The 19718-nt window shown below is 39.6% G+C and overlaps 1 protein-coding gene across 2 annotated transcripts in view; it reads right to left on the bottom strand.

The window, feature by feature from the left end:
- Positions 1 to 2840: 2840 nt before the first annotated feature.
- LOC122669702 overlaps positions 2841 to 19718 on the bottom strand; it is a 36448-nt gene continuing 19570 nt past the window's right edge. The window contains exons 12-15 of one of the 2 annotated variants that reach the window (XM_043866540.1): positions 17378 to 17439; positions 13650 to 13809; positions 3241 to 3721; positions 2841 to 3115 (exon numbers count right to left, since the gene is read on the bottom strand). In XM_043866540.1, coding sequence (XP_043722475.1) covers positions 3545 to 3721; positions 13650 to 13809; positions 17378 to 17439 — 399 coding nt within the window. In that variant the 3' untranslated portion in view covers positions 2841 to 3115; positions 3241 to 3544. Of the gene's footprint in view, positions 3116 to 3240; positions 3722 to 13649; positions 13810 to 17377; positions 17440 to 19718 lie in introns of those variants that run through there. The other variant, XM_043866548.1, reaches the window with a different exon arrangement.

Genomic DNA, 19718 nt, shown 5'->3' with positions numbered 1-19718 from the left:
CTTGGAAATGAAAATATTGATGAATCTTGCTAATGTCAAACGTTGGATACTTTTAACTTGAAATCTTCCCAACCAACTTGTGAAACTCCTTTGTCAAGAATTTTAACTTCTCCATATTATTGTGAGAACGTACATCTCAGAGCCAATCACAATTTAATATTGTTTTCATAAAAAACTCCTCCTCCTCATGTAAATGGCAAAAATATGACAGGTGGTTGGCTCTCACATGTACGTTCACCTATTGATACGCACAGAGGAACCACATTATATTATTGTCCTTGTTGATATGTGGATGTAGATAGAAACTAGAGAGCCCCCATAACGCTGCCGGACGAGTTGAGAAGACCGTTGAGGAAGATTTATTTGTTCATTGTATCATTGTACTACTCGAGGAGATGATGCAGAGAACTTGTCCAGATTTCCAGTTTTTTAATACATTTTCTGTAACTATCAAGCCTTGTCATGTGTCTCATGCACGCACCGTTTTCTTCTTCTTGTTCTTCTTCTTGGTAGATTCACTGTTTCCTTCTTGAGAATTGAATCTGCATCTTACAAAAATGTTCTCTGTTTTTGCCAATTGGACCTAGTAATCATGTGGGGCCCAAAGAAATTACCGAAAAAGAACCCACTTTGCCAGCCCAGTACACTGACGACCCTGCTGGTCCAGTGGTGATCGCTGCCTCACATGGGGAGGAATGAGGATAGGTCATTTTCAGACTCACTAAGGAGTTATGAGAAACTCCACTTTGTCCCAACAATCAATCACCACCCACCATCACCGTATCACATTCCTTCTGTAGTGGATCTTACTCAAAAAATTTAAAAATAAATAAATAAATTAATTAATTAAAATTAAAAAAAGGAAAAGGAATGCTAATCGGTTCCTGGGTGCCGCGTGTATCTGGGAAATTATCACCTATGGTTCCCTGCCCAGTACGGTTCTCTAGTGCCTCTAACAAGAGGGGGTGGATCCCACCCGCTCAGAATGTTCAGTCAGGGGTGGAATGGTCATTTCGCCCCCCTTGTTAGGGAACTGTAGGAACCGTATCAGACAGGGAATCGTAGGCGATAAAAATCCCATGTACCTGCGCCAAGACACGGCCCAGCTTGAAAAGACCGGCGCACCTCCTGAAAATTCCACCTTTCCAAGGGATGCACCGGTCTTTTCACATTGGATTGTGTCTGGGCACAGGTACACGCCGAAACACAGCACCGGTTAACATTCTTTCTCCCAAAAAATAAAGCAATACATGCCTTACTTTCCCTCCAAGGTTTACCCAAATGTATGAATATTTATTGAGAAAAAAGAATCTACACAGGAGTGTGGTTCCTGCGCCCAGACTCAGTTCCTCATGAAATAACTGACTTGTCCTCATGAAAACGGAAATTGCGCTCACATTGGTCCTCATTGTAGCGCAGTAGCCACGCTCCTAGACAGAACCCCCCCCCCCCCCCCTATTTAGTTATCATGGACCTACATGCATATATTCACATACAATTCTGACTCGTACTCATATCATAAATCTTAAGGAGGGCAACAAACAAACCCAGTTCTAATGCACTGTAAAAGAAGTATGGATAAATTATTAAGTCAAGATAGCCCAAGGGTATATTAAGACGCATCAAGATCGCAAATGATCGATGTGAGACTATACTTCTATAATTCCCAATATCTCAACTATCCTAATTGTGTTGGCTATATCACATCTTAGCATATGTTAGCAATGGAATAATCTGTCCAGCTAGAGATACTAAGCAAGAGGAGCATTCCACAATGCAAACTAACATTCTACTGCCATAAGCCCATTTATGGACATATTCATACAAAGATCTAACCATATTCTAGTTTGCCAATATTAGACTTGAAGAAGATACAGATCCAAATTTTAATATATATTTTTTTTCTCGTAAACCTGTAATTTGACAAGTACGATGGACCTAGGGTCTTCACTACAATGATCTTCCCATTTCCGAGTTTGCCACGAGGCAAAGAGAGCGTGTCCCCATCCTAATAATCTTTGATTTTTCCTACATACACATTATACTTTCATGTAAAGGTTAGTTGAATCAATGAGCCTAATCTAAGGCAAAGAACTGACCAAACTACAAAACAAAGCTCAGGATTCGCTCATTGGCAGCCGTACCCCTATGTCATATTATCAAAGAAGATGGATCTGTTGATCTTAGGAGATCTATGCTCCAATTCTATTTTCAGATCCGTAAACAATTTTTCAGTATTTACCAATGTTACAGACATTACACACATGCATCGAAGGGACCAAGACATATACGAGCACTTTGGCATGTCTTATGGCAAGTAGTGCTGAAATAGGCATGGATGAAATCAAATGAGTCTTCAATCAGTGGCAAGTGGCCCAAATGGGGATTCAAGAGACTTCCTTGTAGCCTTGTCCACTAGATAAGTTCAAATCAGTGTTGTTCTTACCCGTTCTTGGAGGACCTTGCACGAGGCAATAAGCATCCAAATCCCATAATAAACAATTAATGGAGAGTTACCTTTCAATTTTCCCAACAAGATTGTTCTGGGAATTTTTGTTTGTCAATCCCTACAAATCTGATGATACACAAAATTAATCAGATAAAGAGTGGCAGCGTGTCAAATTATCACTGTCCGCTTCCATTTTTCACTGTTCAAAAAGGAAATGAACACCTGAAAATCAAGTGGTAAAACTATTGATTATAGAATCAGAATACTCACTCAGATCTATTGACTTCTTTCATTCTTACTGTACAGTCTACTATCAGGGGGACAACCATGTATACACCATGCCACTCGTTTGAACATCCAACCCCACCCCCCACCCCCCATCCACCACCAGAACCTGAGACTGAACCAGCAACTACCTTTTTGGAACATCACAAATCATGCTCAAGTGTCATTTTACAGCACCGAGACAGCTTTCCAGAATCCCAGTTGAATCACCATATTAAATCCTGACAAAAAAGTGTTACTAGTTTGCAGCTGAGACTTAAAGGTGGTCCTCTCGTATACTTGGGGGAACAGAACAGTGGTAAAAATATCCACATGAACATCAACTAGAATGCAATCAATAAATTGCCATAGATGAACACTCCAGGCATCTGAAAGCAAAACCTGGCCATGATAATGCACATATATCAGCAACAAATTACAACTACATACCAATCTAACACAAACACTTCGAATAAATATAGCACATCATTAAAACTATTAGAAAAACAAAGGTCTCTTAAACTCACGACAATAGTTGACACTACGAACGGCAGTTTTATGCTTCTTCAACGCTACCTTTCTCTGGGTTGTTTGACAAAGATGGTCCCACCTCTTGGCAAAAGAACTCTTTGACTGCAGCTCTAATCACCACAACCATGGTGCAGGCATTAGCAGTTTCATATATTGAACCTCTTCAACTCTTTTCCCAACATATGGCTAGTGAAGCATTTCTCAAGCTGTCTCCTAAATGCGAAAGCTAAGGTCCCCAAAGAACAGTGGCTATTTCTATTGCCAATGACATTTCCCTTACTGCCTAGGATATGTAAAACATCAGGTTCCCAAAGCAAAAGGACTTATTCCATTGCCAATGGCGTTGGAGTAGTAGTCATTATAATTGAGACACTTCCAGAAACCACAAAGACCAAACTTTCCATGTTTTGGGGACTTCAGATAACAGATATATAATTCTTTAAGATTTTTCTCGAAGGCTTCCTTGATGGTGAGCACCTGGAAAGAAAGAATTAGTTCTCTGATGAAAACCTCAAATTTGATATGGAAAATAACAAGGACAAAGATAAACAAAAAGTATTGTAAATATCATAAGATTAGAAAGAAGTATTATAAGTATCATATTCCTATTCAGTTTACGCAAAACTACAACCATCAAGTATCTTTTTTCCTACCCAGCCAAACCAACCCCCCCCCCCCCCCCACCCAAAAAAAATAAATTTGTTTAAGTAGGTGAAGCCAACATGACTTGACTTTCACGGCTAATGATTGTGTTAGCTGAACTGTGGGTCAGAGAGAGGGAATAAAATAATGGCATGACTTGTTGTATTGATAGAAAGGCCCCTCTATTTATAATAGAGGGGAAGTTACAAATAGTCTAAGCTAAGCGATGTGGGACTAAAACCCACATAGCCGACATAAGCTTGCTACACTTAATAACATAAAAATACCCCAAAAGGACCAAAATACCCCCACGGTATTCTGGTGTACATTATTCTAACACTCCCCCTCAAGCTGGATTATACAAATACTAAAGAAAGAAGATCCAGCTTGGACTAAACAAAAAAACTCTCTCCATAACAATGCTAACACTCCCCCTCAAGTTGGCGCATACAAGGTACTAATGCCCAACTTGAATAAAATGGGAAAAAATAAGTTGTAGCAAAATCCAGCTCCAAAATGAATGCAGCTCCCAAATAGACCTTCAAACTCGGACAGACTTGATCAACAAAAAAACATCTCTCACCAATCTTTGTCCAATAATGAATCTCTGAATTATAATCTTGAAGAGTAACTAGGGTAGTCGGCAAATGAGTCAAGCAGCAGTAAAGATCAAGCAACGGAAAAAACAACCAAACTGTAAGATCTCATATGGGCAGGCAATAACCAAATATCTTCAAAACTTTAAGGCCAACCTCCTCCTTATGACAAACTTTAACCCAATAACAAAGTAGATACCCATTGGCAATGGTGAAACCTCTGACCTTCTATGTTTTGCACCAAGTGTCCCTGCATGTTCTGCTCTCTGCAATGGCTGCAGGTATACTGTATATAATCCCCCCCTCATGTGTAGTGCACGTGGACATAAGAGAGATGATTTTAGAGATAGGGCAAAACATAACAATCCAGAATTTTTCAATGGCTGCTAAGGGTAATGTAAAAAGAAGAAATGGTAAAGAAGAGAATACTATTAACTTCCAAGGCAGTTATGAGGAATGCCAAAGGTATGTTTTGGGAGGTGGTGAAGGAAAAACAGCAGTGGGATAATGAAGTACGGAGCCAATAATGCAACATATAAATTTCCAACCATCTTCAACTGATCAAACAAACACTTTTGATGGAAACTCCTGCAGGGGAGAAACTCCTAACTCCAATATTCAGATCGGATAAGGATACAGATCTGATTTGATGAAAGGAAAGGCTCCATTTTTCAAGGCTTGATCAATCTTCAAACAAGGAGGAACAATTGTGTAAAAAACTCCAAGGTATAAACTCCCACATGCTAAACAGTACTAATGAAGATATCTGGACAGTAATGGATTGAAGAAGCTTCAACAAAAATTGGATTAGATCTGAATTAGTAACCATGCTAGGATTCAAGCTCCAAGGTGAGCCAGATATGAACCAAAAAAGCTTCACATAACTGAATAGGTTCGTAGTTGTAACCAAGAACCGTGGAACACATTGTTGTAGTCCCAAATAAGCTGGTCTCCAGGGTAGCGGATTCGAGTCTTCAATAACGAAAGAAATTCGATCTCCAATAGTAGGAAACTCAATCACAATAATAGGGCAGCAGTAGTCCACATAAAGGTAGCAGTAACATGTCAACCAGTCATGCTTACAGAAGCCAATCAATAACACCGCCTAGGTAGGTATGAAAGCTTAAAATAACCAGCAAATATAAGATAAATAACCAGATAGATCCATAGGTAGTTGAAGCAGCCAGCCATATAGGAACAAGTAAGAAATATAGGTTGATAATTGGAAAAACCGAGCCATAAGAATGAAGTTGAATACTCCTCTGATGTTTATAAAACTCTCCTCAAAAAATCAGCAATAGTGGACTGCCCTAACCATTAGATCAATTATAGTCAGGGTTTTGTAAAAAACCCTGAAAGGGAAGATCGATTGTAGGGAAGGGGGCTTCAACAAAGTGATGATGACTTGTCAAAGGTGATGTCTTCTGGTAATAGATGCTGACCACCACTGCTGGAATGGATCTCCAGTTCAAATAACCAATCTCCTTGGTAATTGAGACTTGATCTTCACGTGGGAGAAACACCAAAAAATTGCAGAAAAAAAGGGCAGCAGCTATCATGTGCAATAGACCTTCAAGCCAGGAATAGTTGAAGTAGAATGTCCTTCTTGATGGTAGAAACACCTCCAAAAAACTCCAATAGCAGCAATCAACCCTAACCCTAAAATCGATATGGGTCAGGGTTTTGAAAAAAAACCCTGAAAAAAAGGATCGATTGGGGTTAGGGGTCTTCAAACACTTGGAAAGAGGCAAATACAGAGGTCGAGTGGTCTCTGTAGGTGGAGTAATCATCTTTCAAAAAGGTAGCAAGAACTCAAGCATGTAACCCTAATGTCGATTTGAGTTAGGGTTTTAACAGGGAACCATAAAAGGCAGGATGAGAAGATTTTGCTGTAGGGACAAATCCAGCCATCAGTTTGTGTTCAAACTGAGGTCGATTAAGGCTAGGATTAGTTGGGAATTATCCCTGGAAAATTAGCTGCATCTGACAAGGGAAGCCCCAAAATCGATTAGAGTCAGGGTTTTGAAAAACCTTGACAAGGTGAGATCGATTTGGGGATTTTGGCTGGAAAAAAATAATTAAAGATAGAGATAAAGAAAAAAAGGGAAGTTAGGTTTTGGAATAGGGTAGAATAAGGCTGGAAAAGGCTGCATAGGGTGTTCCAAAATTAGAGGATCAGTTTTCATAGAGATCTGATCTCAAAGAAGGGGAACTCCAAATCGCAGAGAAGCATCCAACAGAATTTTAATGGAAAAATTCGAATAGAATGAAGGAGGGCAGCAACTAAATCATTGGATATTTTATTTTCCTCATTAGTGCTGCCCCCTTACATGGGTAAGAAGAAGAAAACCAGTAGGAGGAGAAAACTGAGAAAAGGGAGAAGAAGAGAGAGATCGATTGGAGGAGAAGAAGGGAGAAATAGGGTTTTTTCTTCTCTCTAACCTAGATCAGACCAGCTCTGATACCATGTTGGTTGAACTGTGGGTCAGAGAGAGAGAATAAAATAATGGCATGACTTGTTGTATTGATAGAAAAGCCCCTCTATTTATAATAGAGGGGAAGTTACAAATAGTCTAAGCTAGGCGATGTGGGACTAAAACCCACATAGCCGACATAAGCTAACTACACTTAATAACATAAAAATACCCCAAAAGGACCAGAATACCCCCACGGTATTCTAGTGTACATTATTCTAACAGTTTGCAACCTCAAAATCCACCCTTTGAACGGACAATTGGGCTAACATCTTTTCCTTAGAGAACTTCCTCTCAGCTTGAACCATCAACCATTTTGATCATGTTCATGGTTGGTGGTCAGTAGTCAAAGCCCGCCAACCTCAAATTCAACTATCCAGTTGCTGGTCATGGGACATTCTATCATCAGAGACTTTCACCAATCGCTGATCGCCAGTAACAGATCAAGTACCCCGATCCAACCTTCTATCTTACCTGTCAGGTCAGCAGTTTTTACCCATTGAATACTGATTGGGGTTCATTAATTAAAACCCCAAATCCAAACCTCTAGGCTCTAACTTTCCAGTCATTTGGGTCTCAATCTCTGTATTTGGTGGCTGAAGGCCGAGGATGATCAAATCAAACTTTATTGACCTCCAAATAGGTTCAAACAATAGTTCTAAATCCAAGGAGAAGTTGAATCCAGACAAAGCCTAAAGGGAAGTATTCATCCAAAACACAGTTCAATGAACTATGGAAATTGATTTCACAAGGCATAGTTGGAGCACAGAGGAAAAACCACCACGGAAATCTCATCTTCAATTATGATTTAATCTTGTGATATCAAGGTAAAATACGAGGAACAAACTCATGGTTTCATGGGAAGGGGGTAGACAGGAAATTCCCAATAGAGAGAAACAAGAGTTCTCTCGATATTTGTTTCCTGAACAAATGTATTTACATGGGAGACATGAAAAGAAGCGAAATAACTAGGGGACAAGAAAGGGAGGCTGAGTGCGGAAGAACAAATTTTCACGTGAGATTTGAGTAATTCGTATTTGTTGGGAGGGTGGGCCTTGGTGCAACGTTAAGGTTGCTCCATTGTGACCAAAGTGGTCACGGGTTCGAGTCTAGAAACAGTCTCTTTGCGAAAGCAGGGGTAAGGCTGCGTACATTACAGAATGCTTTAGTTTTTATGTCAAAGCTCAATCCTCAAGGCAGACTATACCATCTTGCTTTTAGTGGTTCACATTTTAATACACTAATTCTCTGTAGCATAACTATCAGAAAGTTATGATTTTGCATTTAAATGTCTTCGGAAGCTTTTTCCAGTATTCCATAGACATCAACATATGTAGTGAGATTTAAAAATCAATTACAACACATGCCCCAAAGGAAGAGGTGAAAGCATGTTTCTATGATGTGACTTTGCCCTTGCAGCAAATCCCTACCAGGCTACCACCTCACCTCAAGGTGATGCAGAGAAGTTACCTAAAGGGCTTATTTGATAAGAAATAAGCCTTGGGTTGGGTTATGTAGGTGTTGGGTCTTTGATCCTGTTAAAGTTCACCGTTATCTAAGATACTGACTTACTGTGACATCAGTAAAAGGAGTAGCATCCCCCTCCTTCCCCATGTGAGCTGCAACGTTCCCCATGATGTTCTCAATGAGCTGGTCAATTTTCATTCGAGAAGGAACAGCATGTGGGTTCATAATAATATCTGGGGCAATTTCTTCCACAGTCCATGGCATGTCTTCTTGTGTGTATGTCATACCAACTGTTCCCTTCTGACCATGTCAACTGCTGAACTTGTCTCCAATCTGAGGTATACGGACAGACCTCATTCTTACTTTCACAAACCTCAAACCATCAGCATTTGTTGTCGACAGAACCTGATCTACTATCCCACTTTCACTGTGCCTTAGGCTTGTGCTATGATCATGGCATGTGTACTGTGAAGCTTGCCCTTGAGATTCATCCTGAGCAATTGGAGTTGTCTTTCCAATAATAACATCTTCACCTGAGACCCTTGCGCCAGAAAGGGCAAAACCATCATCATCTAATTTATCATAAGATCCATGTCGCATCCCCATTGTATTTTCCCTGTTTGGACGCCCAAAATCCTCCTCAACTAATGTTCCCATCTTCTTTTCCTCATCCCTGTATGAAAGGAAGAACAACGATCGGAAGAATCCCCGGTCTATTGAAGATTGGTTCATGATAACAGAATTTTCTTGGTTATATCTAGAACCAACTAATAAAGAAACAAATCTCTAAAAGGGAATACGCAAGATGTAAAACTAAGTATGCATGACACATATGTACCCCCACAACACATATAGTCATGTACCCCTTACAATATGGAATTGGTAAACTTTAACACTCCCCCTCAAGCTGGAGCATACTCCAGCTTGGACAAACAAGGACAGACCACAAGCCTCCAAATGTGAAACAGCACCATGAACAGCAGCAATAGAACTTGACAGAGAAAATTTCATCCAGATAACGCATCAGCAAAACATACGAGTCATCAACAGCACTAACCAATACAGGTCTTCAAGAAATAGAAACCCAAATCATATCAACATAATCCACCGAGTAGACAAGAGTACCGGCAGCAATAGAGAACAACGTCGTGTCGAAGAAGTCCAATCAGAAACGAGTAACAAAATAAGTGTCAGCGAACATCAACAACAAGACTGTTTTGGCTTACACTCAAACGACGTGGTTTTCATAGGAGGCTCACCACATAAACCTCAATTGGAGTCTTGTTTGGCTTACCCCCACAACACATATGGTCATTGTTGGAATATGTAGCCCAGAATACCGTGGGGGTATTCTGGTCTTTTTGGGGTAGTTTTATTCTTCTTATGTTATTAAGTGTAAGTGGGCTATGTGGGTTTTAATCCCACATCACCTAGTTTAGTCTCTTTGTAATTTCCCCTCTATTATAAATAGAGGGGTTTACCTATCAATGAATACAACACATTATTTTCTCTCATTCTCTCTTTCTAACCCACGACTCTGCCAACATGGTATCAGAGCTGGTCTAATCTCGGTTAGAAAAAGAAAAAAAACCCTACTCCATCTCTCCAATTGACCTCTCCTTCTTCTCTCTCTCTCTCGGTTTCTCTTTCTCTGGTTTTCTTCTTCTTCTCCTTGTAAGGGGGCAGCACTAATGAGGTAAAATCCCTGACCAATGATTTAGTTGCTGCCCTCCTCAATTCTATCTACTTTTTTATAGTAAAATACTGCTGGAATTATCTTTACAATTTGGGGTTTTCCAGAATTTTTTGGAGATCGACTTCCTATTACTATTGAAGGCTGACCTTCCACCATTGGAGCTCCCTATGCACCCTTCTCCAGCCCCTTTCTACCCTATTCCATTATCCTCATTCCCTATTTCCTTTTTCTCCAAGCTTTAATTAATTCCAGCCACCATACCCTAATCGATCTCAACTTGTCAGGGTTTTTCAAAACCCTGACTCTAATCGATTTTGGTGTTTCCTTTTTCAGATGCAGCTGATCTTTTGGGGGTGATTCCCTATTACTACAAGCCCTACTCGACCTAAGTTTGGACACTTTCTGATGGCTGGATTTGTTTCTACAGCAAATATTCTTTAACGTGCTAATTTAGTTACCTGCCAAAAACCCTGACTTTCAGGTTTCAGTTTTTGCTAATTTTTACAGGGCTGATTACTCCCACTTCAAGGACCAATCGACCTCAAGATTGCACCTATCCAAGTTTTTTGAAGACCCCTACCCCAATCGATCTCTTCTTTTCAGGGTTTTCCAAAACCCTGATAAAAATCGATTTGGGCTAGGGATGTTTGCTGTTGTTCGAGTGCTTTGGAGGTGGTTCTAACATTAAAAGAGAACTCTCCTTCATCAGTTCAAGGCTTGAAGAAGGTCATTTATGCTGGTGTAGTGCTGTAATGCTGCCTTGCTCTACTTCTACGATTTTTTGGAGTCTCTCCCCTTTGAAGATCAGGTCTCACTCTTACTGGAGATTGATTGTTCACCTTGGAGGTTCCATTCTAACAGCCTTGGTCAGCATCTATTACATGTCTACATCAGCAATTACAGCCCCCTTTCCCTAAATCGATCTCAATTTCAGGGTTTTCTAAAACCCTAACAACAATCGATTTTAGGGTTAGGGTTTTCCTATCAAGCTCATATTTTGAGGAGAGTCTTACATATCAGAGGAGTATTCATCCCATATTTCAGCGTCATTCATCAGTTATTTTTGGAAAAAATTCAGGTTTATTCTTATGGCTCGATTTTTCCAATTATCAACCTATTTTCTTTGTTCTTATGTGGCTGGCTGCTTCAACTACCTATTGGATCTACTGAGTGATTATCTTATATTTGCTGGTTCTATTGAACTTTACTACCTACCTTGCTGGTTCTATTGATTGGCTTCTGTAAGCATGACTAGTTAACATGTTACTGCTGCCTTTATATGGACTACTGCTGCCCTATTATTGAGACTGAGTATCCTACTATTGGAGATCGAATTTCTTTCATTATTGAAGATTCAAATCTACTACCCTGGAGATCAGCTTATTTGGGATTACAATAGTGTGTTCCAAGGTTATTGGTTGCAACTACGAACCTATTCAGTTATGTGAAGCTTTTTTGGTTCATATCTGGCTTACTTTGAGAGCTTGGTCCTATCCTAATTCACTAATTCAGATCTGATCCAAGTTTTTTATTGAAGCTTCTTACATCCATTGCTGTCCAGATATCTTCGTCAATTCTATTTAGCATGTGGGAGTTTATAGTTTGGAATTTTGCACACTGGTTCTTCCTTGTGTGAAGATCGATCAAGTTTTTGAAGAATGGTGCCTTATCCCTCTAAAAATCAGACCTGTTTTTTAATAATTCAGATCAGATCATTGGAGATTGGTGTTTTGGAATTAGTTTGATCGATTGAAAGAGGTTGAAGATTACTGTGTTGCATTGTTTTTGTCCATGGTTCATTATCCCATTGCTCTTTTCACTTCACCACCTCCCAAAACATACCTTTGGCATATACCCATAACCCCTTTGGAAGTTAATGGTATTCTCTAATCTGCCATTTCTTCCTTTTCCATTACCCTTAGCACCTCTTGGAAAATTCTGGAATATTATGTTTTTGCCCTATCTCTTACATCATCTCTGTTATGTCCACGTGTACTACACGTGAGGGGGGGACTATGTACAGTACACCTGCAAACATTGTAGAAGCAGAACTTGCAGGAACACTTGGTGCAAAACATAGAAGATCAGAGTTTTCACCATTGCCAGTGGCTATCTACTTTGTTATTGGGGTCGAGTTTGTCGTAAGGGGGAAATTGAAGTATTAAAGTATTGAAGATGTTTGGTTATTGTCTGCCTATATGAGGTTCTACAGTTGGGTTGATTTTTTCCGCTGCATGATCTTTTTTGCCGCTTGATTCATCTGCTTGCTGCCCTAGTTGCTTATCTTCAAGATTATCAGTCAGAGATTCATCACTGGACAGCTGTTAAAGATTGGTGAAAGTTTACTGCTCAAGTCTGCCCAGGTTTTGAAGACCTATTTTTTTCAAGTTCATGAAGGTTTATTTGGGAGCTGCATTCATCTGTCAAGCTGGATCTTGCTACAACTTCGTTTTTTCCCTTTTTTTGTTCAAGTTGGGCATTAGTATCTTGTATGCGCCAACTTGAGGGGGAGTGTTAGCATTATTAGGAGTTATTTTTCTTTAGTTCAAGTTGGATCTTCTTTCTTTGCTTATTCGTATAATCCAGCTTGAGGGGGAGTGTCGAAATATGTAGTCTAGAATACCGTGGGGGTATTCTGGTCTTTTTGGGGTAGTTTTATTCTTCTTTTGTTATTAAGTGTAAGTGAGCTATGTGGGTTTTAGTCCCACATCGCCTAGTTTAGTCTCTTTGTAATTTCCCCTCTATTCATACCTATGAATGAATACAACACATTATTTTCTCTCATTCTCTCTTTCTAACCCACGATTCTACCAACAGTCATGTACCCCTTACAACATGGAATCGGTAAACTTTAACAGATCCCATGGGTTTTCTTTGTAATGTGCCACTTTAATGGGCCTAAAATATGGGTAGAAAGTAGGAAAACGGGATTTACTTTATTAGTTTAGTTGGAGTCCTGTTTGAGTTAGTTTCTTTCATTATTTTAGTTTCCTAATCAGTTTATATTGCCTTATTAGTGAAGGATTGGGTTAGGCCTTTCCTTTTTAGTGTTTCAGTATGTTCTTGAGTCTTTTATATAACTTTGCAAGGTGCTACAGCCTTGTACACGAATTTGCTTAATGAGATTTGAGGAAAAAAAAACAGTGTGCTTTGCTCCGTGAGCATGGTGAGAGGCCGTGGGTGAGAGACCTGGGTCTGAGAGAGACTATCCTATCTTCTTCTTCCCTTCTTCGATTTCTTTTTTTGTGTTTTGAAATTTCCTGCAATTCTGAGAATGATCGAAGTATTAATTGTTCCTGGACCTAAAGTTTGCGATCCTCTTGTAGACTGGTTATCATTTGTGACTGGTCTACAATTCTACATTACAAGGAGCTCACCTTTCTAGAAAATTTATTTTTATGTAACATCTCTTTAAAAAGTGTCTTGGTTCTGTAGGCACTAATTTTCTCCAACAGATATTACCAAGTTGTAATTTGTAAAGGCTTCAACATACAACTAATAGAAAAAACAGAAAAGATGTTGGATCTCACCTGGGAAAAGTTTATCCGAGCAAGCAGCTTTTGTGAATCTTCATGCTCTGATGCAACCCCACAAATATCCCGAGTAACACAAGAGTGGAAATCAAGTGCACACTGCAAAATGTTCTCAATGATGCTAGCCACAGGTTGTGTTTCACCAGACAAGAAACATCTGCAACAGAAACATATTCTCCAGTCAGAATCATATGAAACTGGAAATGAGATATACCTATGCAGGGAAAAATGTAGACATGGAAATTGTCATGTTTCTTGCAAACTAATGTAACATTTTTTTTGTTACCAGGTTAAATTAATAAAAATAATAAAATGCCTGGACAAAACAGTGGAGTACGGAACATTGTGAAGCAGATTTCCAGCAGAGTGAAGAGAAAAAGAATCCCCTGTGGTTGGTCTGGTTCAAACCAACCCCTCCAGTTCAAGGATGGGTCAGAAGAACCAGGATTCATGAAGAGCTGTTTGGAGTCTTCTACACGGCTTGCAGCTCCAGATTTTCCAAATTTCGATCACTACAGAAATCTTATCTCTAGACAAGTTGTGGAATAGTTTTTTGGAGATTTTCTCTTTTATTCTTTTACTTTACAGTTGTTTAGACAGGCTGGATAACAATAATTGATTCCAGACCTGATTAAGTTTCAGTTTCCCAGCATGTGAAAGAACTCCTACTCATTCCACGCAAGGGAGGAGATTTCCTTTATTATTTTGAGAAGGTTCTCCAAGCTACAAGAGTGGGGGGAATCTCCTATGCCACATCAATCACAGAATGGGAAACAGTTTTGTGAACAGCGGCCCACATGACCAGGAGAGAGAAAGTGTCAGTGCAGGACCCACATGGTCAGGATGTGAGAAGGCATGGGGATCTTTTCCCTCTTTTTTTATTTGTTCTTTCCTTTTTTGATTTTGTTTAGTCTAGCAGTTAGTTATGCAAGATCCTAAAGGCTGAACAGCCTCCCATCGATTTGTTTAATGAAGAAAGGCTTTGGCTGCACTTTGGTTCTGTGGATCCCAGGTCAGCTCAGTGGATTTCTGAGTCTTGACACTTGTGGATTCAAAAGTTGCTTTGCTGTGGTTTAACGAGGATCTGGTGGATTCCTGAACGTTTCTCTCTTATTTCCTATTTCTCATTCAACCTCATAAGTTCTAAACTCTTAACTTTACCAGCAATTTCTTTTTAAGATTTGATGATCTGTTATTAACTGTCACCTTCATTATCAGGCTGATTCTGCTCTGTAGTTCCACCAACTTATTCTTCTGGAGACTCTTTAATTTCTGTCTAAAAACAATAAATTTCTGAATTGATTTCAGTCTTCTACTACTTGCACTAACATTCTTCAAATCTTGTTTCCCTGAACTCTGTTTTCTAGTTCTGATTTCTAGTAGTTGTTAAGGCTATTGCTTGCTGTTCATACATTCCGTCAGATCATCTATTAGTTGTGTTTAAATCCATAAAGTTCCTGCTGTAAAGTTTCTGCAGTTTTTTGGGTTTTCAAGAATCCAATTCTCAAAAGAATTCTTTAGAAACTGCAAATCTGACCATTGGATTGTTCGGAAAATTTACTGAAGTAATCTCCCTGCCAAACAGTCCACTTGACTTGTAAATTGGTCACATCAGACCAATCTTCCTTCTGTTTTAAGTATTTCTCTGTTGCTGGTTTCTACTCCTATCCCTGCAATTCTGAAAATTATTTGGTGATTTAAACCCTAGTGTCTTAGGTAATTTAGAATCCCATCACATTGAGAAACAAAACTCAAGAACAGAATCATAATATTGTTAAGGGAATGCAGTGAGCAAACAATGAGAAATCATCCAAGAGATTTTAGATGAATCAAATATAAAAAACCAACAAAAGCATATGATTTGTTAGAACAGCATCTGGATGAGCACTTCTTTTGGAATCAGGAAGAAAGATTGGATCTTGGACTGTGCGCTCTTGCTACTATATTCTATATCATAATTTGTACACTACAGCTACCTGGCTCACTACATGGTTTAGATCATTCATGGAGAAGAATAAGGGTGGCCCATTTTCATCCAACCCAAATAGATCACTCGGGTCCACTATACCTTTTTCACCAGAGTCTACTAGGCTTTAAACTGAGCTTGGACAAACATTATAGGCTTATAGCCCAACATCCTAGATCATCTGGGTTCACAATTTTAGGCCGACTAAGTTGTTTTATGAGTTATGACATGTGTGCATACCAGATAAGAAACTGTCATATAGTAAAACTGGGTTGGTTTTGGGTTTACCAGTTCAGGGAAATGGGGATTGATTCCAGTGATGATGCACCCAGAAAAACAGATTTGAGAATCGGCAACAAAGTACCAACCCACGGCAGACCCGGTCAACTTGTTCCCACACCTAAAGGAATTTGTTCTCTCCATTAAATGCAACATTCTTCGAATTTCTCATGAAATTATTCATTTAAATAAGTCAAAGGAATTCAAGAGTTTACACAATTTCTATAGAAAAAATAGTTGCCAATAATTATATTTTGGGTTGATATACTTACAGCCATAAAGTTACCAATGAGGTTAAAATGGATTAACATTTTTTACTGTAATACCAAAAGATGCCCCAAAAGTACCAAGTATAAAAGAAGGGAGAGGGTTGGGCACGCTGCTTGCTTTCCTGGAGCTAGCAGCTGTGCCCAATGGAGAGGGTGGAGGGCAGGGGGGGGGGGAATTTCCATAGGGGTGGGAGAGACAGACTCAGGCTGGGAACAGCACCGGCGTGCCCAGCCTTTACCCTTAAAAAATAAACAAGTACACTAAGTTATTCAAGATATACTTTGAATATTTTGGGAAGAATGATGACCTGAATCATCTGACACATGTAAATATTTCCTTTCATTTAGAAATTTCTTATGTTAATTTTGTTTTCCTCATAGATCTACATCCTCAAGGACAGGTGCAGTGGATACCAAAAGTTGTTTTGCTCAGATATTTTCATTTGCTGGTTAAAATACTCCTTTTATTTTTATTTAAAATCTGATTCAATTTATCAAATACAAATATATGCAATGGGTAAATTGTTACACATGCATGTTATAACCATCAGTTAAGTAGGTAGATTAATCACTAAAGTCAAATAAATTTTAACAAACTAGAATAAACATATAATATCAAAACAAAACAAACTCAAATTTTTTACACAACAGATGGGTAAAGGGAAAACATTAAGAAATATTCTGACATGTTAAAACTGCTAAAAAATAAACCCATGATTACTAGGTTTTTTTCTCGCCTGCTTACACATCACTAGCCACTGTAGATGAACAACCTAGATATAGTGTGTTTGTTACGCTTTTCTTTCTTCCCTTGTTTCTCTATTTTTGTGCTTCATCAATCTTCAGTCTTATATTCCACTTTCACACAATAGGTAGAAAGAAAATCTCCCCCTCTTTCATGCAAAAATATCATGCGAATCTCATAACTGAATGGACAGCACTTCTCTAGCCCTCTTCATTTGAGCATTTCCTCCCATCAAGTGTACGTTAGTAAAACCAAGATTCTTGTCATATCTGATCATCAGCCCAAGCTGTACGTTCCAGATAAACGAACCGGACGCAATTTAATTAACATTTCAATTTCTTGAAGAGAATATAATTCAAAGGATGTTTTATGTCATTCAGATGGAACAATGATATACTGTAAATTTAACCCAGGATATTCTTAAAAGGAAAATCTCATATTTCAAGCCATGGACAGTTCAACTTACATGTTGAGCGAATCAGCAAGATACGACATATGCACCAACTCCAGATCCAACATATCTTTGACCTGTGTAGAGTGAAAGCAAGAAATGAATGCTTATATGGTAATATTCCTAAAAGAAAAGGCCAAAGAAAAAAATTTCTAGAACATAAAACATAACACAGATTATAGGTGTTTGACTCTCATCTTGGACAAGAAAGAAGGGGGCAGGGGAGGTCAGATGACCCCAAACAACATTCCTCAAATGTTATCTCAGCCAACATAATCAAATGTTCAGAACAATACAACTTCATTCTCAGTATATTTTTAAAGTTTTGATGATGGAATATAATGATTCATTTCTCTGACAAACCCTGATAAACTTTAAATTCAGCATTCTTTACTCCTTCAAGACAACACCAAGACTCTAGGACAGAAAGCCCAGGTCTGCTAAGAGATCTGAAGGACTGCTATGGAATTCCGCGATCGAACAACCAGAATGGCCTAAAAATCCGAGCCTCCAATCGAAGAAAGATAAGTAGGATCTATCAGATCCCAATCGGTAGAAGATCCATTCCATTTACCACCCTTCTTTTCAGAGAGGGGAGTTCAAAAAACATGGGAACCATAAAAAAACATTTAAGCTTATTAACGGCGCCATGTGCTATTTTTACCCAAGGGTTTGCCACTTCAGAGTTGTAATAAGAAACGTTCAAATTTTTGGGCTCTTGCTACGGTTAAACGATCCTCTTCTACATTATCCTCATTTTTCTCCGGATCGTAATCTCTAATAAAGAATATTGCTCTACATACGTTTTGAAAAGATCATCTGATTTCCACATTGTAGACACTGGATTTTGTCACCCCCCGGCGATGATGACAACAGGACACGGACAGACATCGATATCTCTCTCAAGGACTCTTGTCCCTACATCTGAACCAAATCACCCTAACATCCCTAAAATGACTTATCAGACCCTTTTACCAAATGCTGAAGGAGGTACTGCTCACCCTCCCCCGATAGAAAATTTTCTGAAGAGTCAGAAGGGAGCCAAAAACCCAAAAAATAAGGAAAAATGGCACTGCGCCCCCACGGCGCAGTGGACTCCTTCCCACGGCACCGTAGGCTCCTTCCCACAGCACCGTGGGGATTTGTACCGAATTTCCACGGCGCCACGAGGGGGTGTGACATCAGCTTGCTGACGTCACCCACGGCGCCGTGGAGATGGAGGACTTATCTGGCCAGGAGAGAGAGGGGACCTCTCCCTATAAATAGGAGAGTCCCCCTACCCCAAAAGAAAAGCTTTTCTCGGGTAAGGAGACCCTCCAGAGCTTGTTTTGCCCCCTTTTCACCCTCTTTTCCTCCGTCTTTCCCTCGTATGTGAGTGAGTGGAGTTCTTCGACGTGGGTAGATCCTTCGGTTACCTATCCAAGCATAGAGCGATTTTGCTCTTGGGTATTGTTATCCCGTCAGTGTACGGATAACGAAAAATCCCCTTCACAGCCGTTATTCTGTCTGTATACAGATAACAAGAATCCCTTATATAGCCGTTACTCTGCCCGAAGTCTGAGGGACAAAACTCATCTCGTATAGCCTCATCCTGTCCGACAAGAGAGAGATAAGCTGATGTCCGTCTCCACCTGGGCCGTGAAACATCACATATTTCGCCCTCAGTGCGCTTTCATTTATTTCTTGCCTTTCTAGACAGGTATCTGTCTCTTTCCCTCTCATTATTTTTGGCATAATGTAGACAATTAAAGTAACTCGTTTTAGTGTACATAGTAAATGATTTTTCTTTCTTTGTCATGATTAGTGCATCATAACTTAGCCTTACATGTTAGTATAGGATATATTATTAAGGGAGAATATTCGAAAACCAGCATCTAGTAGAAAGACCGGTTTATCCGGGTGAGGTGGGTGCCTAACACCTTCCCACCCTCGTAACCTGACTACTTACCCTGAATCTCTGACCAGACCATATGGAATCACGTAGCCCTTTCCGCTAACCCCGGATAGGGCTACACCCATTGGGTCCTAAGCCCTAATCCTAGGTGGCGACTCCATTACTTTATAAAGCATGATCCCAATCCCCATGATGATATATCAGAACGATACGCCGTTATTCATCGAAGCCAATCCTTGTCGCCAAAAGGCTGAGGAACCCTCGTCCCGAGGACCACGGTACTTACACACATCTTCTTTCTACCTTTTATTTTCAGTTAAAGGATAAAAATTACTGTAATGCAACCCTGGGTTCCAAAACCTACTTTTGGGTCGCTATGGCCCACCAAAGCAATAAAATCCAATTGTAAAGAAGAATTGGCAATTCTGAGAGGAGAAGCAGGTCTGGATCAATGGAGGGGGA

The sequence above is a fragment of the Telopea speciosissima genome, chromosome 1 (genome assembly GCF_018873765.1).
Source record: "Telopea speciosissima isolate NSW1024214 ecotype Mountain lineage chromosome 1, Tspe_v1, whole genome shotgun sequence".
Lineage (NCBI taxonomy): Eukaryota > Viridiplantae > Streptophyta > Magnoliopsida > Proteales > Proteaceae > Telopea > Telopea speciosissima.
Note: the sequence above shows the minus strand (reverse complement) of the source record. Positions and strands in the feature narration are given on the sequence as shown.